At 33.8% G+C, this 26,656-nt stretch overlaps 2 protein-coding genes across 2 annotated transcripts; one reads left to right on the forward strand and one right to left on the reverse strand.

The window, feature by feature from the left end:
• The first annotated feature begins 6,241 nt into the window (after positions 1-6,241).
• Spf45 (splicing factor 45) lies at positions 6,242-12,523 on the forward strand. Its single transcript, XM_089651090.1, has 8 exons — positions 6,242-6,393; positions 6,478-6,652; positions 7,082-7,274; positions 9,164-9,291; positions 9,440-9,652; positions 9,730-9,880; positions 11,335-11,435; positions 12,194-12,523. Exons 2-8 carry the CDS (start codon positions 6,497-6,499, stop codon positions 12,464-12,466), a joined length of 1,215 nt encoding a protein of 404 aa, XP_089507216.1. The 5' UTR covers positions 6,242-6,393; positions 6,478-6,496; the 3' UTR covers positions 12,467-12,523.
• Positions 12,524-14,305: 1,782 nt separating this feature from the next.
• Positions 14,306-26,418, reverse strand: LOC149425352 (GILT-like protein 1). Its single transcript, XM_089651091.1, has 4 exons — positions 26,126-26,418; positions 25,881-26,051; positions 23,149-23,325; positions 14,306-19,620 (listed from the first exon to the last, which is right to left on the reverse strand). Exons 1-4 carry the CDS (start codon positions 26,234-26,236, stop codon positions 19,387-19,389), a joined length of 693 nt encoding a protein of 230 aa, XP_089507217.1. The 5' UTR covers positions 26,237-26,418; the 3' UTR covers positions 14,306-19,386.
• Positions 26,419-26,656: the final 238 nt, after the last annotated feature.

A 26,656-nucleotide genomic window follows, 5' to 3' on the forward strand; every position in this document is an offset into this window, starting at 1 on the left:
GTCACGAATTTGACAGTAGCGTTTTCGCTCCAACGACAAGACATTTTAGCGTGTTTTGACGCATAAATGAACCACTCACTAGATCAACATCTTCGGGTTTTTAGTACTGAGCCCATAAATGAACCACTCACTAGATCAATATCTTCGGGTTTTTAGTACTGAGCCCATGGGTCCTAATGTTTGCCATAGATAAAAGTCTGTAACTGAAAAATATACGTCACTACTACACATACTCACCATCGACTAGGATAGAAACTATAAAAAAGGCGTAACCATAGACAATATAATTCTCATTCGGAGCCAACCCATTGGCTAGCCTAAAATCGGCCAATGACAGCGGCCTATAAACATGCATGAAGTTCGTGACAGCGGCCTATAAACATGCATGAAGTTCGTATTGGAATGTGGAAAATATACGTCACAAGTCACCCATAGAGATTACCGTGTCTTTTTTTCTGACCCACCTTTTTCTCGGAGTTATACCCCCCTGACTGAGCCCATGGGTCCTAATGTTTGCCATAGATAAAAGTCAGTAACTGAAAAATATACGTCACTACTACACATACTCACCATCGACTAGGATAGAAACTATAAAAAAAGCGTAACCATAGACAATATAATTCTCATTCGGAGCCAACCCATTGGCTAGCCTAAAATCGGCCAATGACAGCGGCCTATAAACATGCATGAAGTTCGTGACAGCGGCCTATAAACATGCATGAAGTTCGTATTGGTTTGTGGAAAATATACGTCACAAGTCACCCATAGAGATTACCGTGTCTTTTTTTTCTGACCCACTTTTTTCTCGGAGTTATACTACTAATGCTATACTCGCTATACTGATCACTGACTAATGCAGCCAGTGACAATAGACCATCGATAAACTCTATAAATCTGCCATAGACACATGATGAGGGACGCTACTCGCCCGAAAAAATAGAACAGAATGGATTGACTTGACTAAATCGCTGACTAAACTACTTTACTAAATTTATGGTGTTCGCACGTGTCCAGTTACTAAATTACTCGCTACTTGACTAAACTACTCGACCAATGCGAACGGGCCTTATGGGACTGGGACACGGTCAAGCGGCTTGATCGCAAGCACGTAGTTTTTTTGTCTATTGTTGTCTATTGTTGTCTATTATTGTCTATGCTTAGCGGCTTGACAGCCCGCATCAAGCCTCTCCGTCAAGCATGGCCACGCCTTCCTGTGATTTCGTGGTGGTCTATGTATATGTACTTCTATGCCTTCCTGTCATTTCGTGACTCGCGGCAAAATGGAATCTTTCAAAGACAAAGCGTTCTTGGCTGTGGGACATGGACACGGTCAAGCGGCTTGATCGCAAGCACGTAGTTTATTGTCTATAATAATAATAATAATAACATAACATTTATATAGCGCAGTTTTGTGTTGTTTCACTACAAGTGCGCTTAACTATAATAAACTTAAAATAAAATTTCCTATTGTGTTCCTTTAAAAAAAAATTAATTACATAATATGAAATAAAGAATAAACGGTTTACACAAAAGCAGAGAATAAAATTTAACAATAACAGTGCTATTTTAGTAGAGGATAACAATAAAAGACAGTGACAGTGCACAAAAAATAAGAACTTTAAAATTAAAATATTATATAAAACAGGAAAACATTAAAATATTATATAATAGGTGGACATTAAACATAAAAGTACAATAAGGAGGAAACCGAAACCAAACAATTACCGGAAAACTTCAAAACCTGGCTTTTTATAGTATATTAAAAAAGAAGCTTAGATTCATGAGAATATAAATGATTTTAAATTATTAAATATGATTTTTTGAATAATTTTGTTTTTAAAACCCGTTTAAATTCAGCCAAATTTTGTATATTGGTAAGGGCTGGGGGAAGTTTATTCCAAATGAGTGGGCCAGCTACACGAAAAGAGCGATCATAGTAAACAGCTCGATTTGACCGAGAAAGTTCGATTAAACGATTGGTAACATCTAGATCTGCTGACCTCAGAGTAAGCTGTCTATCGCTTAGGTTTTGTCGGACACATAATTCCGATATATAGGCTGGCGCCATTCCCTGCAATGCTTTAAAGATCATTAGGCAGATCTTGAACTCTATTCTTTCAGGGCATCGAAGCCAATGAAGACGATCCCTTAGAAGCGGGGTTATACGACAATGCTTAGATTCACCAAAAATCATTCTCGCCGCAGCATTGAAAACGGACTGGATTCTGTTGAATTGTTTTTTAGGTAGGCCAGCATATGCACTATTACAATAGTCCATACGTGAGACAACGAACGAATTAATGAGTGATTTTGCTCCATCAAAGGGAAGGCATCTCCTAATTGATTTTATCTGCCTTAGATGGAAAAAGCCAGCACTTACAGTTTTTGAAATTTGCGATTCAAGAGAAAGACAATTGTCTAAAGTGAAACCTAGAAATTTTATTTCCGTAGAAGGGATTATATTTGTATTCTGAATACGGATTGGACTGGAGTCGATGAGGGCTTGTCTTCCAGGAGAAGCTATCCAAATAAATTCCGTCTTTGTCGGATTAAGTTTGAGTTTATTAACAGACATCCAACTTGAAACCGTGTCAATGAAACTAACCACCTCGTTTTTAAGGACGTCTTTTTCATCCGGGGAGCAAAACTTGAAAATCAAACGATCATCCGCGTAGCCTTGTGATTCAAAGCCAGCTGAGTGAATGAGTCGTTCGAGACGATTAGTATATAGAATGAAGAGAATGGGACCCAGTACAGAACCCTGGGGAACTCCAAATTCGATGGGAGTTTCAGGTGATGTATATTTATTGAAAGTTACTGAAGCTACTCGTCCAGACAGGTACGATGACATCCATTGGAGTACATCACCTCGAACGCCAAATTCGGTTTCAAGCACATTTAATAAAATACTATGATCTACAGTGTCAAATGCCGCACTCATATCAAGAACAGATACCAAACCCAACTTACCTGCTTCCATCCCGATGATCAAATCTGAAATTACCCGCAAAAGGACAGTTTCCGTTGAATGAAACTGTCGATAAGCAGATTGATTTTTGGCAAATAGACCGGCCGAGTTCAAGTACCCCACCAATTGTTTGGCAACGATTTTCTCAAGCAGTTTTGACAGAAATGGTAGGTTAGATATTGGCCTGTAATTATCCGTATTGTCTGTATCAAGATTTTGTTTTTTTAGAATCGGAGTTATAATTGATTTTTTGAGTGTTCCCGGTACAAGTGAATTTACTAGTGACTTCTGGATAATTGCGGAATGGCACTTTGTGTCAAGCATTTTGACCGTGTACCGAAGCTGGCTTGCAAGCATTGCGCAATTCTACGTGCTTGCGGCGAGGCTTGATGCGAATTTATATTTTTGTGGGAATAGACAAACGACAATAGACAAATAAATATCACGTATCATAAACAATGATATAAATTGAATAAAATTGTTATAAAATAGGTACTTAGTTATTGTTTTTGTGTTCAATTTGTAGAAATCCATCTAATTTAAAAATTTTGGAAGTATTTTAGTATTTTTTAATAATTATAACAGCGGTTTTCAAGGTCATTAATAATCAAACTGTAGAATAAATAATTTTCTGAATTTTCAATAGAGAAAACATATTTTATGTATGAATACCGCACAAGATATTCATACAAAAAATAGCTGTAGCCTGTAATACACTTTGCAAATGCTCATGGGTAAAGCGGTACCTTAACTTGTACCATTCTTGACACCAAATTCGTTTCTTTTTATTATTTTATTCAAACATAAAGCTAACGTAAGAGCCAAGAACGCGTCTTTGACAGATTCCATTTTGCCGCGAGTCACGAAATGACAGGAAGGCATAGAAGTACATATACATAGACCACCACGAAATCACAGGAAGGCGTGGCCATGCTTGACGGAGAGGCTTGATGCGGGCTGTCAAGCCGCTAAGCATAGACAATAATAGACAACAATAGACAACAATAGACAAAAAAACTACGTGCTTGCGATCAAGCCGCTTGACCGTGTCCAAGTCCCATCATGGGACTGGGACACGGTCAAGCGGCTTGATCGCAAGCACGTAGTTTATTGTCTATGGCACTTTGTGTCAAGCATTTTGACCGTGTACCGAAGCTGGCTTGCAAGCATTGCGCAATTCTACGTGCTTGCGGCGAGGCTTGATGCGAATTTATATTTTTGTGGGAATAGACAAACGACAATAGACAAATAAATATCACGTATCATAAACAATGATATAAATTGAATAAAATTGTAAAGAGACTGGGACACGGTCAAGCGGCTTGATCGCAAGCACGTAGTTTTTTTGTCTATTGTTGTCTATTGTTGTCTATTATTGTCTATGCTTAGCGGCTTGACAGCCCGCATCAAGCCTCTCCGTCAAGCATGGCCACGCCTTCCTGTGATTTCGTGGTGGTCTATGTATATGTACTTCTATGCCTTCCTGTCATTTCGTGACTCGCGGCAAAATGGAATCTGTCAAAGACAAAGCGTTCTTGGCTCTTACGTTAGCTTTATGTTTGAATAAAATAATAAAAAGAAACGAATTTGGTGTCAAGAATGGTACAAGTTAAGGTACCGCTTTACCCATGAGCATTTGCAAAGTGTATTACAGGCTACAGCTATTTTTTGTATGAATATCTTGTGCGGTATTCATACAAAAAATATGTTTTCTCCATTGAAAATTCAGAAAATTATTTATTCTACAGTTTGATTATTGATGACCTTGAAAACCGCTGTCATAATTATTAAAAAATACTAAAATACTTCCAGAATTTTTAAATTAGATGGATTTCTACAAATTGAACACAAAAACAATAACTAAGTACCTATTTTATAACAATTTTATTCAATTTATATCATTGTTTATGATACGTGATATTTATTTGTCTATTGTCGTTTGTCTATTCCCACAAAAATATAAATTCGCATCAAGCCTCGCCGCAAGCACGTAGAATTGCGCAATGCTTGCAAGCCAGCTTCGGTACACGGTCAAAATGCTTGACACAAAGTGCCATAGACAATAAACTACGTGCTTGCGATCAAGCCGCTTGACCGTGTCCACATCCCATTATAAAATAGGTACTTAGTTATTGTTTTTGTGTTCAATTTGTAGAAATCCATCTAATTTAAAAATTCTGGAAGTATTTAAGTATTTTTTAATAATTATAACAGCGGTTTTCAAGGTCATTAATAATCAAACTGTAGAATAAATAATTTTCTGAATTTTCAATGGAGAAAACATATTTTTTGTATGAATACCGCACAAGATATTCATACAAAAAATAGCTGTAGCCTGTAATACACTTTGCAAATGCTCATGGGTAAAGCGGTACCTTAACTTGTACCATTCTTGACACCAAATTTGTTTCTTTTTATTATTTTATTCAAACATAAAGCTAACGTAAGAGCCAAGAACGCTTTGTCTTTGACAGATTCCATTTTGCCGCGAGTCACGAAATGACAGGAAGGCATAGAAGTACATATACATAGACCACCACGAAATCACAGGAAGGCGTGGCCATGCTTGACGGAGAGGCTTGATGCGGGCTGTCAAGCCACTAAGCATAGACAATAATAGACAACAATAGACAAAAAAAACTACGTGCTTGCGATCAAGCCGCTTGACCGTGTCCCAGTCCCTTTACGTTAGCTTTATGTTTGAATAAAATAATAAAAAGAAACGAATTTGGTGTCAAGAATGGTACAAGTTAAGGTACCGCTTTACCCATGAGCATTTGCAAAGTGTATTACAGGCTACAGCTATTTTTTGTATGAATATCTTGTGCGGTATTCATACAAAAAATATGTTTTCTCCATTGAAAATTCAGAAAATTATTTATTCTACAGTTTGATTATTAATGACCTTGAAAACCGCTGTCATAATTATTAAAAAATACTAAAATACTTCCAGAATTTTTAAATTAGATGGATTTCTACAAATTGAACACAAAAACAATAACTAAGTACCTATTTTATAACAATTTTATTCAATTTATATCATTGTTTATGATACGTGATATTTATTTGTCTATTGTCGTTTGTCTATTCCCACAAAAATATAAATTCGCATCAGCCTCGCCGCAAGCACGTAGAATTGCGCAATGCTTGCAAGCCAGCTTCGGTACACGGTCAAAATGCTTGACACAAAGTGCCATAGACAATAAACTACGTGCTTGCGATCAAGCCGCTTGACCGTGTCCCAGTCCCATTATAATAAGTTTAGTGCTAGTGCTGTCAAAATATTGTCTATGTTTTGAAAGTGACGTTTTGCCAGTTTTACGTTCTTTATTCATGGCGTTAGCTGTCGGTTTGTTTTCGTGCGAAATTACCGTGGAGATAATTTAATTTTCGATGGAGATTTGAAATTTGAGATAATAATAAAGGTATTACGGCGGTCTAATAGTTCTAAATGCATCTCTCTTCTTATTAAAAAATCTTCGCAATACAATTTTTTTGTTTGTTTGCAGATAATAAGCAGCCCTCGAAATGTCTTTATACGATGATTTTGATGGCATGAAAGGAAAGAATACGGAGAAAGTGGCAGCCTGGTCATCAGGAATTAAGCTCTTACAGTCACAGCTGAAACTAAAGAAGGCTACCACGACACAACCAAAGAGAGATTCCATTAGAAAAGCTATTCAGGTATATTTTTATCAAGCTGGTATAATATACTTTTTGTAAATATGCACATCAAAACTGAAAACACTTATTATGTGAAATTGTTAAAAAACCGAAAACACTTGAGCCTAAATTACAACGAGGTATAACCATCTTTCATATAACCTAACCTATTTTATGTTTAAAAAATAAATTGCCATTACTTTTTAGCCAATTTTATTTGTCCCAACGCCTGTCCACTATCAATAAACTTTATGAGCTATATTGGAATGTTTTCTTAATTATTTATAATTGTATTTATTATATTTTTTCTGTCCTCTACTTTAATTTAAGTTTGACGTAAGGGTACATTGATTTTGGATATATTCGAACCTTTAAATGATTTTTAAAAATTTTTTGTCACTTAAGGCCTGGACTATGTAAGATATTAAATACTTTTGATAATTTTTTTAGGTTCTACCACCGGTAATTGATTTAAAATCTAAGAGGGATGACGATGAGGTCATCTACCCCATTCACGCTCCAATAATTCCACAATCTCAAAAAGCGGGACAGTTTGTTTCCCTGTCCACCAAGGAATATGATTGGGAGATCATCGGAGAGTATGACCCCATGTGGCCTAATGATTATGAGAAATTCGTCAAAGGTACAAATTAAAACAGAGAAAAAGTGTTTCGAATTTAACTTTTTTTTTGTAAATTTGTATTTCAAAAAAATTGTAGAAATAATTATTTTTTTAATGTGAAACCGCACAAGAGTCCCAACTGCTCTCAACCGTCTGGAGCCAGTGAGACTATGGCATCCCCAATTGGGGTATGTTGTGAGGCTAAAGGTAGTGGGGATGGGAAGGAGATGGGCAAGAGGAAGGTGGGGAAGTACCAGGCTATTCAGATCTGGTCGCCAAACATGGCCAAAGCCATTTCAAACAATGTTTCAATTGTGAATGGTGGTCTTACACCAGGGCAATACTCAGAGTATCTTCCACTCTGGAACTTGCCTCAAATTTATATATCAGTAAATTGTGAAATAAAACAAATTAATCAAATAAAATTGACTTGCGCATACCGGGATTTGAACCCATAACCTCCGGCTTGCGAGTCGAGAGCCTTCCCCTCGACCACGGAGGCGGTCAAATTTAATTTTATAAAAATTTTATGCATTGTTTTTCCAAAACGACATGTCTCTTGTAGGAGACGTTGGGTGTCTAGCATATATAAAAAAAAGAATATTACTATTACTTTTAACAAAACTTTTTATTAAAATTGAGAAACATATAACGTTTTATCACGGATCCGCAAATGGCCAGCAAAACAATGTCTAATGAAAGAAAGCTTGTAATTATTTATTCTATTGTATAACATAATTATTTAAAGTTCATGATACATTTGGTAACGATTTTTTTATCCTACAAACATTAGAAAACTTTATATGTTGAGCACTGGACACGGGCTGCGTTTGAGCTACTCCCAGGGAAACGAAAATGATTTTTTTGGTTTGTGGATGCAGGAAAATTGGCATGTGAAGTACCTTGTTTCTTCCTGGCAATAGAAAAAAAAATCTGGTGGGTGTGGAAAGCAGCCTTGGAACGCTTTGGTGCATGTACAGGCTCACATTCGAAATTAGAGTTTGGATCAGATACTTGCGAACAATTGTGGATTAGATGTTCTTCGATTTGAACTCTGAAATCTAAGTTATCCAAAATATCCTTCTTCTTGGGAGTTCTGATTCGTCTGTATTCTATCCAATGCCATTTTTTTTTTTTTTATGGTTTACACATTGTTCCCGTGAGCACTTAGGCCATAGTCCATTGTGCTATCTCCCATTTTACCTCAATCCTTTAACAACAACCCAGTCCCTTTAATAAAGTTCACCAGGGTTCTCATTGGGTATGTCTTCTGGCTCTACTGTATATCTCCCCAGGTATCTGAGCCTAGTTCCCACCAGGGCAGGACATTGGCACCATAGGTGAATTGGAGTCTCTTCATCCTCTTCACATTTCCTGCTATCTATTGGTGTTTTCCACTCCTAATATCTGCATGTGTCTCCTGAGACGGCAGTGTCCTGTTAGTAGTCCTACCAGACCTACTGATCTCGTCTGTATTCTATCCAAGATGCAGCCATCCTTCTTGGGAGTTTTGAATTCCACCTGATCTCGTCTGTATTCCATCCAAGATGTAGCCATCCTTCTTTGGAGTTTTCAATGCCATCTGATCTCGTCTGTATTCCATCCAAGATGTAGCAATCCTTGTTTGGAGTTTTCAATGCCATCTGATCTCGTCTGTATTTTATCCAAGATGCAGCCATCGAACTCGAAACATCGAGCCTGAAACCCAGCAGATAGACTCGTTGTCGATGATAATGCTGGCCCAAGAGATGGCGCAACTAAGTCGAAAATTGAAAATAAATGTATTATATTAAAAAACTTTTTGTTTTACGAGTTGATTTTTTATGTAGGCACAAAATTAAAAAGAGCAACAGTGTAGGTAAATTGAAATGCTAGAGTCTTAATACACATTTTTTGCTTAATTTTGTCAGAATTACGAGACCAGCGAGATCGAGACAATGACAGAAAATTTGATGACAGAGAACGCCGCAACAGCACACAACAACACAAAAAGCGAAAGTCAAGATTTGTTGAAGAAGAACCGAGCGAGAAATTAATGGTAATACAATCATCTTAATTTTAATTTCCCGGAAATTTTCTGTACAAAATGTGAAGTTCATTGACCAAGTTTTCTTTGAGAGTCATGGTGATTTAGAAATTAGTAGAATTATTATTTTCTAACCACGGATAATTATTATTGTAATTAGTTCCAGCGCACATCAGATGATGAAAAGGAACGTCCCGCCCCCGTTCGGACGGGTGGGGCAGCTATCGCGCCCCCGCCCTCGCTGATGCAGGAGGCAGGGCCCCCTTCGCCTCCGCCCGGCGCCCCCGCGGGGACCGACAAGGCTAGCTATAATGTCGGAGGCTATGGGGCCAGCTCCGTTGCCGCCAAGATAATGGCTAAATATGGCTTTAAGGTGAGTCTAAGAATTATTTACTGAATTTTAGTGACTGATTATTTATTGCATTATTTCCATTATTTATTGCATTGTAGGAAGGACAAGGCCTGGGCAAGAAAGAGCAAGGAATGTCCATCGCCCTCCAAGTGGAGAAAACTTCAAAGCGCGGCGGCCGCATCATACACGAGAAGGATAGCAGCGTTATGTTACCTCCAGTCGCAGGCTTAGCCATTATCCCACAACCAGGTTATCATACATTCCTTTTTTTATTATGTACATGTTACATTCTATTTTGACCCTGCATTAATTTATATTTTATATACAGGGTTTTCCAATAAGAAAGTGTAATTACATTTGTGGAATGCCTAATTCCAAAGAACGACGAGGAATGGACAAACCTGGGTTTTCTTCAACACTTTCGGCTACAGCAGCAATATTCCCGGCTGTTCTTGAGCAACGTGCACGGGTTTTATTTTTCACATCACTAAGTTGTCCCAACAGCTCGAATTTTTCCACCAATTTCTGTATTGCGGTCCGATAAGGTGCTTCACGACCACCCAAAAATGTTCGAGTTTTACGATCCGTCTCTTTCACCATTTTTATAGTGAATTTTAATAATTTCAATGCGTTATTGAAGCGTGTATCGTTCCATTTTTATTAATGGCGTAGTTTCTACTTGTCAAAAGTAACATCTACCGAAATAGCTGGCTATTCAAAATAACACCTCTTATTGAAAAACCCTTTACTAGCTGAAGTCCCCGGCATCGACTGAATTATCTCATGTAAACAGTCGCCTTCATCTTGTTTTGAAGTGTGCAAAATTTCATCTCTGAATTAAACTGTAGATTTTGATAAAAAACAAAGCCACGACACCACAGATACTCTTTATACACGGTGTCCGGAAACTCGTAGTACAAGCGGGAAACTGGAGAATCTACACCACATGGGGAACCCAAAAAACATAAAGTTTTTTGATTTGAGTATAATCAAAAAAAAAAAAAACAAAAAAAAATATTTTTCGGCTATTTTAGGGTTAAAGTTTTTTCTGGTGTTTAGGGTTGAATAACAGATGTTTTAACCCTGCAGAGCAGAAATATTTTATGATTACACCGGGTTAAATGAAGGGTGATTTCAAAATAATGCTTCAAATCCGAGTTTCTTCATTTGTTTTACTTTCAAATAGTTTTAATTAGTTGGGTACTTTGATCTTCAGTAATAATTTATAAGAATTTGATTAAAAAAAAAAAAAAAAAAAATCAACTTCAAACTCGATTTACTCGATAACGAAAGCTCAAATAAAAAAAATATACTACAAAATCGACTCCAAATGTGATGTAGATTCACCAGTTTCCCGCTTGTACTACGAGTTTCCGGACACCCTGTATATTTACTAGAGCTGAAGACCCCGGCGTTGCCCGGGCTTTACGAGTTTTCGAAATGTAATGTAGACAGTGACCTTCCTCTCGTTTGAAGTCAAATGTTCAAAATTTCATCAACCTGTATTTTTTTCACAATCAATTAAGATGTATGAACCAACTTATATCTTTGTAATAATTTTTCAAATTTACTCAGTTTTCAGCGCTTGCAGGGGTATGTGAGCCTTTAAGGGTCAAGATGATATTATATTACCTACTTTCCGATTGAAACCAATAAAAATGATTTGGAGGTTAATTGTTATAAAAATGGTTGATTGTTTCTAGATTCTCCTCCAAACAATGAAGCAACTTCATCTCCCGTGCAGAAACAAGAACCCACCATCACAGAGATAATGAAAAGTCCCAGCAAAGTTGTTTTACTTCGGGTTGGTATTTTATATATTATTTGTTTTATTGTCTTTTTTTTAGAAAAATTCTTATTGTTTTGGTGCAAGTAGATTTGTTGAAAAGCCGTTAATGATATTGCCAGTGCAGACCTATGAAAAATCATGGGGTAGTCTGAATTCTCGACAAATTAGTTCCAATCTTAAAAATGACAATTAAATGAATTCTCTGTTGAAAATATTATATTGTAGGTAGGTACTTTACCGCTTGTCTGAATTGTTCAAACAATCACTTCCAATTTTAAAAATGACACTTAAATTCTAAACAAATTTGAGTCTATTGAGCCAATTTTCACGCAGAAATAATTTCCTGTATGAATAACTAAACCACATCACAGACAAATGAAATTATGTAGTTAAATTTTATAGATTTTAAATAATTGTAATATTATTTCCTTAGACGTGTTTGATTTACTGCTGTGTAAATCCTGGAATTGACGAATATGTTTTCTGTGACAACCTTTTTAGTAGTAACTCACATTTTCAGGCAGTAAGAGGATGTATTTTTTTTCTTATCACTCTGTTGATAAGACATTATTATCTCTATAATACAATGAAAATGTCAAAAAATGATTGTGCAAGAGATATATTATGTAACTGTCTTTTGTTAATAACTACACCATTGTACAAAATGAGATGAACTCATTAACTAAATAAGAAGATAATTTATTGGTACAGAAAAATACCGTGTTTTCCCGGTCCTTGGCCATGTGGACTAGCTTTTGTTTGTTTATTTCCAGAACATGGTCGGGCCGGGCGATGTAGACGAAGAACTAGAACCTGAGGTGAAAGACGAATGCAACACCAAATACGGCGACGTCATCAAAGTTATTATATTTGAGATTCCGGGGGCTCCTTCTGACGAGGGCGTCAGGATATTTGTGGAGTTCAAAAGAATCGAGAGCGCTATCAAAGCTGTTGTGGATTTGAACGGTAGATTCTTCGGTGGCAGACAAGTTAAGGCTGGCTTCTACGTGGTCAGTAGATTTGCTGCCTTGCAACTTTTAGATTGATTAATACAGCATCTGAATTATGTACAATATTTAATAAATCGTATATTCCTTATTCTTCATTGTGCCTTATTCCTTGAAGAATGTTGACTACCATCCTGCCAAACTTCTCCTTGTCCTTATACAACCAGTACGGCTCCTCCACACCTGTCCACTGATGAAAGTTACTCATCCGCAGTGGCGGCTCGCTCTAAGGAGCGTCAGAGCAACGCACGCCCAAAATTTCAGTCAATCTAAAAATAATAATTATCAACCGATAATAATATCATCGAAAATAAAAACAAAGAAGAGTAATAAGTTAAATTCAACCGGCTTGAATTTTTGTTCTTTGTATCACATGGTGCGCACGAAATCCATATCACTCATCGAGAAACGTCACCCGGTATCATCAATTATGTACGCAGAGAGAGTGGATGTCGAACACAGTATTGAAATTTCTCCGAAATACGAACGACACTCGCCAATGCCTCTTAAACTCTTCGGTGTGATGGCGCCACCTTAGTTTACAGTTTACATACCGATCATTCCATTATCATCGGCAATATTCCTAGCGCACTACCCATTTTTGTGAGTACAAGTAGCCACTGCTCATCCGTGACATTCTTATACATTGTTCAAAACACTTCTTGGGCTTCCACTTCTCCTGTAACCCTGGATAGCTAACGTCACCTCTTTCGACTTTTTTGAAGTCCTATTTTTTAATTAGATTTTATTTTATGAAGTAAAATATTGAATAATGATGTTATAATTTAAACAACGTAATGAAATAAATGTATTATCTTTATTCATGTTTTAACCCCACAGGCCTCTGGCATATTGACTATTATTTTTGCTGAGGCTATTCTTTTGAATTTTACCTGAAGGTGCTGTCAGAAGGCGGAGAATTCAAGTGTTTTTCGCTTTGCAATAAAATCCAAATATATGGAATATTTCTTAAAGTATCTGGAAACAAACTGTTTTTGAAAAGTAATAAAATAATCTTTCAAATTTTATTGTCAGAAAAAAACACACATTTTATTAGACAAATGTATTATAAACATTACTGTCACCTTTCCTTTTTGTGATATAAAAAAAATTCACAAAGTTTCATAAATTTTTCTCAAATTGCGGTCGGAACCTTTGATTTCATAGAGGTGCATATTTTAATTCTCCTGTAGTTTACTTCTAGATTTGAATATAAAGTGTAGTGTTTTCTCTTTCTAACACTGTTTGGATTATATTACTCACTATGACAGTAAGGTTGACAATGATTTTTTTGTGACCATATGAGCCATTCCCAAAAGTGAACCAATTGACTCCTACGGGTAATAGCTGTTAGTTCGCAAAACTGAACAAATTAGCCTGAGGTGTTAAGAAGTACTAAATCACATATCTAAAATGGCACTACTTTTTTGACGTAAATTTCACCTTTCTACACTACATTCAGAACTATAAGTATGAAAAAGAAAATTCTTTGATATAATCGTATTATGTACTTATATTTTTCGGCGCAAGAAGAACAAAACTGTTGAACTAAAAATTTGACAAAATGACGAGTCGTCAGTAGGTACATCAAAAACAAAAAAACCAATTGACTAAACACAACCGCCATGGGCACGAGTCTGGCAGCCACTAAGTTGACACTTCACAGCTATAATCTCGGTTAGGAGCATTCGAAAGATACAGGTAGATTTGCATTTGGTGCTCGTCATTTTGACGAACATTAGCTTGCCAAGGGTGAATGACAAGTTATGGGAATGAAAAACTTATGTCTCCTTGGCATTGATTGATTTGAACATACTTTCAAATGAAAAGATTCAGTAGTTTTAATTTGTTTATTTATTAAAAAATAAAATGTTAATAAGAAATAAATAAGCTATGGAATGTTTTACGCATCAATCACAATGAATCAATTTTCTAGCACTCGAAATACTATTTGAAAATTTAATAAAATACATAAAAAGAAAACATTCTGTGTTAAAAAAGCACTTTATTATAATACACAATGCCACCTACTTTGACTTTTTATTTATTTATAATACATTTGTTTGGTTGTGTTATTATTATATTGTTCAACTAACAAGGTCGCTGGAGATCTGTTCTAACAGGGAACAATATCACACAATTTATTGATTATTATTCAATGTTTACCTTAGTATACATAATTATGTAGCTATAAGAAAAATACACACAATGGTGAAAATAACAAAAAGGATAACATTGTAAAACAGTTTCCTTAAACTAAAAAATTATTCCTTGAAACAACGACTATATAGTATATCATAATAAAGTTATTTTAAACAAAGTTTGTCATCATTTTATGTATGTCGAACCAAAAAGTGATTTATTAATATGACAATATAAAAAACCTATTCACCAATTTTCACACATACCCAATAATGACTTGAACATGACAACAATCTCAACCACTCGAGCGATACCCAAATTTAGGTAGGTGATTTTTGTGAATCAAAACAAATTATAAATTTAACAATTTTTTAGATATTTTCTAAAAACCGAAAACTATGGGATGATAACGTTGAAATCTAGATGGATTCATTGGCTTTAAACCGCAGTAAACAGTTCATACTTTTGTGTATTAATATTTGGAGGTATGATATTAATTAAATCGAATGGACGAATCGAAAACTGAATACCCGGAAATCCCCATAGCTCGAGTGGATAAATTTCACAACATTCCTGGAATCTAACTACATTATCGATAAATGTAATATATAAACTTAATTTACAGTGCGTAAGTCTTTAAGTTCATTCGTACATCATTAAAATTTACCTAAGTTTTCAGAAATTAGTGGACAATAACTTATTTCATTTGATAAGCCGAGCTGTGAGACTTTTTACTAAGGGCCCGAGTTCACAGATTCAAACTTGGCTAAGTTTAAAGAGTATTTTAAAATAATGAAATTTTATTTGCTTTTTATTCTAGAGTGGAAGATACTCTCAGTATCACCACCCTTTTTTAGAATCATAATGCTGAGTAAATGATCAAATTTGAACAGCCAAAAACCATCTTTTCTTGGTGCCATAGTCTCACTGGCTCTGAGAATTTGGGCTGTTGTGTGGTATCACATCAACAAAACAAACAATAAAAGCTGCACAGTAGTTACATTCTTCTTGCCTGTATAATTATTTACACGGCAATCAGTGGACTTGTGATTTTAAGGTCTAAATAAATAAATCCAATGTAAAATAAAACCATAAATAATTTGTCATGTCTACACTAGACATAACAAGACATCAACTAAATTAAACTTAAGTATGGCCTAGTTTAAATGCGTAAGTATCAGTGGCGTGCCGTGACTTTACAAAAATTTGGAATAAAAAATACCAACCGAAAACGGTTATGTAATTCTGGAAAAATGTTAAATAGTCACCACACGTTTCTAGCAAATGTGTTATTTTACAATTAATGATTTTTGTGGAAACATTATTTAACTGTATTGCTTACAAACTCTAAAAACATTCATAATTGTTGTTTTATTTTTTTATTAAGTTGTGCACAATAATTGTTAAAAATATGTACATGTAAACATGAAATATCATATTTTTGAGAACAGATTACAAAAAATTTCATATCCTCTTGGTTATAAATTAACAATAAAATTTTACCTAATTACAATAATACATATATGATTTTCCAGTTATATGGAACAAAATAACTTTGAACAAAAAAACTATTAACTGTTAAATCGTTCTTGACAGTGAATGAAAGAATGTGTTAATTTAACAATTTTATCATTACATAACAATATCTAAAATTTATTTGGTTAAAATAATATGTTACAACGAATTACGTAAAAAAAGAGTTTTTTTAGAAAAATTTAATAAACTCATATAAAAATTATGTATCATTTCTGTCACAGTGTCATAAAACAACAAACCAATTAAAAACATTAAGATGAGTTTAATTGATATAATTTTAATGAATCAACCACAAGAAACATTCATAAACTTATTTAACCCTTTGCACTCGAAAGATTTTTGGTATGTGCATACCGCAAAATCGAAGCATTTTTTAAGAAAAATAAATCATTTGAAATGAAATACAACAATTTATAAAAATACTTTTTTGTTTTATTATTTTTTAGTAAAACAGGCATGTAAGATATAAAATGAACACAATAATTGATTATTTGAAGTATTTCATTGTATGATATTTTACATAACAATCTCCAATGTAAGGTCCAGGTTTACTTTTGCAGGTTTCGCAATACAATCGTGTTTCTTTTCTTCCACCCTGAATTTTTCTATTGGAACATACTGCACAGTCCTTTTTAATTCCAGAATGTAGAATGTGCAATTTATTTATAAGTCGGTCTTCTGCAGGGAGAGTAGCAGAGCGTCGTCCAAATCGAGTGCCTTCTCGATAATCTCCTACTATGTAATTGATGGACCAATAATTTGCTTGCGCTAACAGAGAATAACCGACTACTGACAGCAGAATCAATACGGCAAATGAAATTAACGAAGCGCGTCTACATGCACCACCTTTTCACGGCAGTAAAATGCTGCATATAGAATTACAAAAATGATTCAAGCGGGATGGTACACACGTTGACTTATGCATAAGAGTGTGCGTGAATACTTTATACACAAGTAATTCTTTTACAAATATATATATGTGCAGACTGATACTAAAACGATATATTAGATTTTAATGACTTATCACTTGTTTCTCAATCAAATTCCGTAACTTATAAAATTAAATTATATTGAAAACTAAAAAAAATAACATAATATTGAGGAATAAGACTTTATTTTCTTGCCGCCATAGCGGCGGCACTTGAGCAATACGGCAAACCAGGCATGCCGCTTTTATGGCAGCACTCGAGTGCTAAGGGTTAAATGATCTCTAGTCACCACAAAACAAATTATATTGCACATAAAATTAATAAATTATAATATATTATTGAGCAAAGTTTATTAAAATATTATTGTGTAAGGCAGATTAGTACGCTAAACCATGTTGCCAGGTTTTGTTACATTTAGTGACTAATTATCCACAGACAGGTTTTTGTGACCAAATTTAAACAACTTGCTACATTATAAAAACATGGTAATGTGAAAAATACAGAGGAGTTTTTATTCACAGCCATCTTTTATGCAAAGTAGGCACGTAATAAAGACTATTTTTAATTTAACGGCTATGTAAATCTTTTAGTATGCTCCGTTCAACACAAAGTTGAACATCTTCAATAAAAAAGGAAAATCACACAGTATGTAGTAGTTTATTTTAAATTATGTACATTTTTTTGGAAGTGGCTACAAATATTATTTCATAGTTTTAGGTAAAAAAATAGAGTATTTTTTTTTTTTTTAAACTACAGTTAGATGTGTTTTTAATCTATTTTTACAAAATGATTCAAACATATTTTGTGTTTTTACTATTTGATCTTCATACGGAATGTTACGGGACGTACAGAGACTTACTTTTAACCAGTGATTCTTGACATTATTTGCAGTAAAAAATATTAATTTAATATTGGGCTCCTGTGACATTTCTGATTTATTTCGACTAAAAACATTAAAAATCAGGTATTTAATAGTTAGGGTGGGTGTGAGGAGTTGGATACTTGGCTGATTGACAACAGGTAGAAGAATTTATTTTTTTTGATTTTGAAAAAAAATGTTACCGGCCAACTCCAAATAATGTCCGGAATCACCGGATAAAGTAAGTCAAGTACGTCCTTTTAACACCCTGTATAAATGCAGCAAGTAATATGCATGTATCAGTTGAGTGGAAGTTAATGATTCACTTACACTCAAGTTATTTGCATAGAACAATTTTTGAATGTGTACAATGGAATACTGAATGTGTGTATTGGAATTACAATTAAGACATGCAATTTTGTGAAAATGAGCTCATATTTAATATATTCATAAGAGAAAATAATATAACTACACATTGCCACTGCTCCAAAAACAGCCTCAAACTTTTATTATTTATAATGCAAACTATGCTTTGTCCGACAAGAATAATAAATCAGAAGTGCCTTGGCTTAATAACCTAATTTAAATTAATTCAACACTTTTGATTAATCATTTTTGGTTATTTTAGGATAGAGCATAAAAGAGAAAATAATTTTAAGCACCATTCATTAAAATCAAAAGTGGAACCGAAAGTTTTTTTAACCCAAACGATGTTGATTTTGTTTTTCATACATTTTTCGAAGCATTAAGGTCAAAATCGCATCGCTAATTATTCAAACAAGGATCATATTAGAATGCTCACATTTTCTACATCGGCAGTCCACTGGTTAAATCCTACTCAAATTATATTTATTACGAGATTAATGGACTTAATAAATAAAAATTGTAAGCACCAAACACTTACGCAAAATAAATCATACGTATTTAGAAAAAAATAATTAAAAGTACATTAGTTAAAGTTACGTTTTATTCCATACTTTTATGAAATTTACTAGCGCAGACCTATGAAAAATCACGGGATAGCTATAGAAGCACTTTGCGTACCTAATAATATCTTGTTGAAGCGTGTTATCACTAATACCACTATTATCACATGAGTAGCAATGCGCGGGGACTGGATTCAGTAGTTTTCGGTGTTATATGTCATTTAGTTTGAATTCTCGACAAATCAGTTCCTATTTTGAAAATGGCAATTAAAATAATTTTCTGTCAAAAATATTATATTGTGGGTTGATTATTTTGTCTCTTGTCTAAAATTCTACAAACAAACACTTCCAATTTTAAAAATGAAACATAAATTCAAAGAAAAAGTTCAGTGCAGTTACAGACAGAGTCACAACCGAAATTAGTATTTTGAATAATATATATTTAATCTACATTCTCAGTGAACAGAGTGTAGTTTTGCTATTTATTTTTGGAGCCTTGTCAACATGAATATTAATAATATTTCGCAGCCATCTGTACGCACTTCTTATCTTATTTAACAGCTAATATTACGCACAGCCGGCAGGTGTGTTAAAGTCTTTGAAAAGTTTGCAAACTTCTAAAATGAAATTTTTCAATATTCCACCCTGGTTTTCTTTGGAGCCATCGAGGAGGATGGTGGGGATGAAGGTGGGCTTGACAATGCCGGTGGATTCTCCGTGCGTCTTGAGAAGCTGCGACCCGTGGGCACTTTTGGCACATTCACTTATTGGCCCTATGTCTACTGACAATAACGATCCACACTGAAACAAATATGGTATATATTTATTAACATCACACCAACAAAGCGTGTAGGTACAACAAACAGATATGTCAACTAGCTGACAGCCAACATATTGAATCAAGAATCCAAATAGTAAAAAATCTTTTAACTATCAAAAATCAACCAATTTTATTTTACTATAATACATCTATTTTTATTAATAGATGAATTAAAAAAAATATGTACATATTTAATTTTTAAATTCTTTTGAGGATTGAATCTTCCACCCCAGGAATATGGCTGCAAACTGTTGAGAACTTTTAAAATGTCTTTTAAAACTTATTTTTTTGGTTTGACTGAGGATTGATCCATCCTCCCCATGGACTGGAGTCAACTGCGCTAAAAACTAAGTCAAATCCCGATTGAGTAGGACCGAAGATTGTTTCATATATTGACTGTTGTAATGTCATTGAATTTCGGAGATATATGTTATACATATAAGGTACATGTCCACGTGTGACGAGTTTATTTGTCGAGTTTCAGCTCGATCGGATGTCGGGAAGTGGGTTAATTTCCACTTACAAAATTGGCATTCATTCATTCACGAAAAAAAATAGTAATTCAAATAGATGTATTTTAAAAAGTTATCAGAGAGGTAGTTACATATAATTGTAATAAGTAATAACCAAATGCAAATTAATCTTTACACAAATTATGGTAAATATCCACATATGGTGGACATTCAATGTGCACAGATTATTTTAAAAACACTTTGAATGAGTTCAATTACAACGAGGAACAATTATTTTAGTAACTGGAAAATGAAAATATTGCGTTTTAATAACTTTAAATAATCTTCTGTATAAATAAAAATGCAAATGTTCGTTTGGTAAAAATCTTAAATCTCCAAAAGTTCTTCACCGATTGCTTTGAAATTTTGACACAACTTTGCATTTGAATATACATGTGTTTTTTTATATACCTTAAATTATCAATCATTGCAATTCAGTTTATAAACTCCCGATTTTTTTGTTGGATTATTGCTATTTTTTTTACTAAGAATATATTTCTTCATTTTGTTATTAGTGTAAAACGCCAGTTAAATAGTACCAGGAATGATAAAAATATTCCTGGTAATAAAAACAATCCTGGTACTATTCAACCGACGTTTTACACTAATGACAAAATGAAGAAATATATTCTTAATAATAAAGACAGCGATAATCAAACAAAAAATCAGGAGTTTATAAACTCAATTGCAATGATTGCAATTTCTTTTACATAGGTAGAACCAATAGAAACTTTGAAATCAGAACTAAAGAACATCTCAGAGCTCTAAATGGAAATGGTGAATCTGAGTTTGCAAATCATCTTTTGAATAACGATTACACTTTTGATAAAAATTCAGGTCTTAAAATACTGCACACAGAATATAAAGCACTGCAAATAAATAATTTAGAAATTAGAAAACATGATAATATAAAAGCAGATTTAATTAATAAGCAAAAAAAATTTGTAAAACCCTCTTTGAAATATTTTCCCACTAAACTGGTCTTTCCCATCTAACGATATTGTAATTTTTAATTCTGATAAACTCCGCCCACTCTTACCTCTCCCCCCTCCTTCCACTTCTTCTTTCCAATTGTAATCTATATTTAATTTTTGACTTCAGTGTATACTTATTCCTGATGAGGTGAACTTCGTTCATGAAACATGTAGAGGTTGTATATAATAAAGTGATGTAAACAAAGTTATTTGTGTTTTAATAAAATAAACATTATCGTCACCTCACTTTTTGTTTGCTTTAATATAAAAATAATTCGTAAAAAATTCGTTTCTTTTCAAATTGCAGTCAAAACTTTTTGTTTCATAGAGATGGTACATTTTAATTCTTTTCTCGTTAACTTCTAGATTTGAATATAAAGGTGTGTTTTCTGTTTCTATGTCGATTGTCTGTGTTTTGGGTAGATCCCAGTGATGGTATGGCTAGGGAATTTCGAAAAGAATAATTCCCTTCAATATTTTCATATCAGTGAGAGGGGGGTGGCTAGGGAATTAATAATCGAGTGTATGAGCGCAAAGCTTTACTACTGACATCACTCTCGTGGATCCTCATTTACATCTCACGCACCCCCAATTTTTTTTTCATCGACATGGATCCTCTGCAGGTCGAAATATAGATATAGACCACTTTGGTAATGACTGGTTAAGATCATATTTCTAACCATGATAGACTTTATAGAATGGAGACAAGGATTTCTGTAAGACTGTAAGAGCTGTTCCCAAAAGCGAACAAATTAGCATGAAGGATTAAGAGAGTTTCACTGTTTTATTGGGGGAAATTATTTTTTGCAGAAAATAATTACATGAAAATGCACCGACACACCTAACATTATTTTTACAGCAAACAACTGTGATAACATTTAGGTATAAATTGTTAACCTAACCATTAATCATAGAGGGAACTAGCACTTAAAAATAAATAGCAATTAAAACTATAATTATAGACCAATGTATTTTTGTCTGATAAGTTAATAACGGCATAAAGAATCGTAATTTTCACATTAACCCACTAGTTAATTACTGCAAGATAATTATTTATTATGCACATAAATATGTAGTCCGCATTATGTGTCAATTGAGCAACAAATCATAAATTTACGGATGCACTTAATACATAATTATTAAATGGATGGTACTACACATTTACATATACTGTGGGAATTTACATAGAGCTATGGAGTTCAAAATCCACAATTTCCAAAAGTCCACAACAACAACAAACATAGTTCATATGTTTAGGGTGTAGTTTTTTGTGATATAGATTCTAAGAAGAATCTTTACAGCAAAAAATTTTTGTTGGAAAACAAGGTATAATCATGAGCTGTACCAAATATTTGAATAATTGTTAGTACAAAGATTTATAAAACTGGGACGGCTCCACTGCATGGGGCATGTAACTAGAATGTAATAAGAGGATTCTGCACAATAAGTTTGCAAGCCATAGAAGAAACCTAAACTTAGGTGACTGGAGGGTGAGAAGCCACGCCGCAGCCTTGGTCATAATGAAATGGAGGGAGATACGAAGATACTGGTTGTAGTGAAGGAATTTTCTAGGTGTGGCGTAATCGGTTCCATGATAACTCAACACAGTGACAATTCAACATATTTTTAAAAAGTAATATAAAGTCATTACAAACGATGAAAAAAATATTTTTTTAACCTAACCTAAACTACATAACCCAGTTAATAAAGTTTTTGTTTGATCACTTTCCATGACTTCCATTATATAACTTTTTAAAGATGTGATGAATTATCATTGTGATGATTTATACGGTTACCGGCGTAATCAACACTAAATCAAAAGTAGTGTTAAATTATTGTTGCAATTCAGATCAGTGTGGCAAAATACAACATAAGTTTACTTACAAAACAGTACACAGCCATAAAAATTGTCTGATAATAGTTACGACCATGTTTAAGTTGATTTACAAATTGGTTAATACCTGTGAAATCGTTTAATTATGTAGGTACATGAAAATAATTTAATTCAAGATTATTCTCTTACCTTGGTGAGGGCGAGTTCAGGAACAATGTTATCTTTAATCATACAGTTGGTCATCTCCAACTGGCCGGACTCCTCGGCTATCAGATCAATAGCGCAAGCGTGTATCTTATTTGCCTGGCATTCGATGGGGCCGTGCTGGCATTCAAAGTCCAGCATTCCATTGGGATTGTAGAATGTCTGAAATACACAAGATAAAAATAACACAATTATTCGTGAAAATCAGCAATATAGGGTTGCCACATAATAGCAGATCTCAAAATTATCTGATAATCCCAAGTTTTCAGAGGTCAGATCACCATCACAATTATTTTTTAGGCACTTTTAAATGGTGTTGGGGGTTTTCTTTATAAAAGCATATTTTTTAAATGAAAATTACCCATCATTACATAAGAATATTATGGGGCTGTTGGAATTCCAAGAGGTATAGGCAAATCATTTTAAATGTATCTGTACACTTATACTATACACTTATAGTTACTATCTTTTATAGGGGTTAAAAATAGTTTGGAACACCCGCACACAGTCCCCTCTTACCCAGAAGTAGTCCTACGATACAATACACCATTATACAAGCAAGATTCTCTTTAAAATTTGAGATTGTAGTTGTTATTTAAAAACATTTTCATTAACTCACATTTATAAAACTCATAAGAGTAATATAAAAATGTTACCCACCACACAGGATTCCAAAAGATGACATAGGTCCGGAGGAGAATTATTTCTCAGAGCCTCCTGTGTGGTACTAATGTTAAAAAAATAAAAATGTTCATTTTGAGTAATTTACGAGTCTGTTGGTCATTTCTCCGATCTGACGGAACGAGAAACAAAAAATTATAAAACTAATCGCTTGATCTGAAAACGAGCTGACTTCGGTTTTGCTTCAAATATTACTTCCGTCACGTCAATTTATTGAAGATAAAAAACTTATTAAGTGGGAAAATCTTATATTGTAATGTTTTGCTTTTCAGAACGCCAATGTATGAAATTAATTTGCCGGTAAGTTATTTCACGCAATTCTGAGATTTAAAAAAGCATCAATCCATAAAGGATATTCGAGAGTTTGAAAATAAAAAAATGTTTTTTCTTTAGTTCCTCAATTATTTTTACTACATAGTAAAGAAAAGAGTTTGGTTAATGTGTTGTGCCCACCATAATAAAAATTCTCTGTGGTTTTCCTGTATATTGAGGATAGTGGTGACCCTGTATACTAATACGTAGAGTGAACTTGATCTGATAAATTACATAATTTTTAAAAGTTAATACTTATGTATTATATCGGTACCTACAATATTTCCATTGCATTTGATTATTTTTTAAAAGAATGAATAATGTATTGCTTTTATTAAATTTCTTAAGGTCATAAATAGAATGTTTTATAAACCAAACAAAAACAAACCAGAGAATATAGAAACAATTAACTTTCATAATATTACAACACATGTAGGTGCAGGTGTTTCATTACTACCAGATGCATAACTAATCTACCATTGGCAATGCCTCTCAGAAGAAATACTGTATTGTGGAGTAACCTTGATTCAGTATATAGGCAATGTGCATCCATTATATGAATGTTTGTAAAAGTTTAAACTTTTTTTTATAGTAAGACAAACATTTCCAGGTTACGAATAACCTGACAATATTTTAAAATCTCCTACTACTACCACCACAGTAAGCTGAAAATGTTGCTTGTGTTGTGATGGAGGACTTAGTCAGTTGAGGAATTGAACACACTATGCCTGGGTGAGACCCAAATGCGATGTCAACTCAGCCACCGACCGATCGTCATTACCGACCATTATTTATATAATTTTATTCCGCCAGGCCTCCCAGGCGATTAAACTGATAATTTTGTGGTCTTGCCAAACTTATAATAATAATAATAATAAGAATTGTATAAATTCTTTTCATAATTATTTAACCCTTCGGCTAATTTGTTCACTTTTGGGAACAACTCATATGGCCTCATAGAAATCGTTGTACCTCCCTTACTGTCATGGTGAGAAATATGACCTAAATGATGTTAGAAAGAGAAAACAACACGCTTTATATAAATATCAGTAATTTTAGTTACAAAAAACGTAATTTTTTATGTCCACATTGCAAAGAGGAAATATTTCGACCTTGTATCAAATATGGCACAGGCCTGAGGAAAAATATATGAGTCATGGAGTTAGTGCAAATCTGAAGATAGTTACAAAAACTGTTTGGAACACCTTGAATATGAAAACCGTTTGGAACACCTTGAATATGAAAAACTGTTTGGAACACCTTGAATGTGAAAACTGTTTGGAACTTCTTGAATATGAAAAACTGTTTGGAACACCTTGAATATGAAAAACTGTTTGGAACTTCTTGAATACGTAAAACTGTTTGGAACATCTCGAATATGAAAGAAAATACCGTTTATGCTAAATATCCAAATATTTATACATTATCCATTTAATAAATAAACATAAGTATTAATATTACATTCATTTTCAATTTACTTCAAGAACTTTTTTGTGAATGTGTCAAAACCAGCAGAAATTTCCAGAGCATCTCTACGCATCTCCACAACTCATATACATATACAGTATGAAAAAATCATTCATCTTTCCAGAATCTTGATTACTAAATTATTCAAAAATCCACCAAAACAATCCATCAAATCCACAGGTATTCGGTAACCGCATTTGACCGTAATAACATATGTGTGAAATATTCAAATAATTTTAAAACAAAATGTACCATACCTTTGCCTTTCCATATGGAATTAACTTCAAGGATATATTATCTTTCAATTTCTTAAAAGTTGTATCCAAATGATGTACAAAAAAATGTCTGGAGTCGGGACACAGAGCTTCATAAAACACTGAAACCTCTACAATCTTTTCCGGCAGCAAAGCTTGTTGAGACATTTCGCCCTGAAAAGAAAAATTAACATTTAGAAACGAGGGTAGCTCAAATACGAACTATTTAAAGAATAAACCATACATACATTTTCTCCCGCCGATGGGTCGCGTGGATATAATTTATAAGCTTGCCAAACGATTAGAACCAACAATAATAAAACTATCACGCGAAACCTGGTTGTACCAGAAGCCCCCATTTCCACAAACAAAGATTAATAAAACCAACTACGATAATTAAAATGTCAACTCATTTAATAACTTTTCCATATGTTAGAGAAAGATGTCGTCATCGATTCAGTAAAACGACATATCGGATACCTAAAGTGTATCGTATTATCTTACACAACGCACATGAACAACAGTAAACTGGGCGACGGAACTAAACGTCATTCGCGGAATAATGACAGATGACTTTTTAAAAATTTTATTGCTCGCAAACCAGGCGCTGACAGTTGGTGTCACTAGCCAGTAACAAATTATATTCTTAATTAGGTACCTAGGTGTTTATGCTAAAAAAAGTCGGCGGGCCCAAGAAAATTTTAATTTTTTTTTTTTTTATATTTCTTAACTTATTAATTTAAGATAATAAATATTATATTTGCAGCACGTTTCGGAGT

Source organism: Hesperophylax consimilis, chromosome 3 (genome assembly GCF_061612785.1).
Source record: "Hesperophylax consimilis isolate HC1 chromosome 3, BYU_Hcon_1.0, whole genome shotgun sequence".
In the NCBI taxonomy this organism is placed as follows: domain Eukaryota; kingdom Metazoa; phylum Arthropoda; class Insecta; order Trichoptera; family Limnephilidae; genus Hesperophylax; species Hesperophylax consimilis.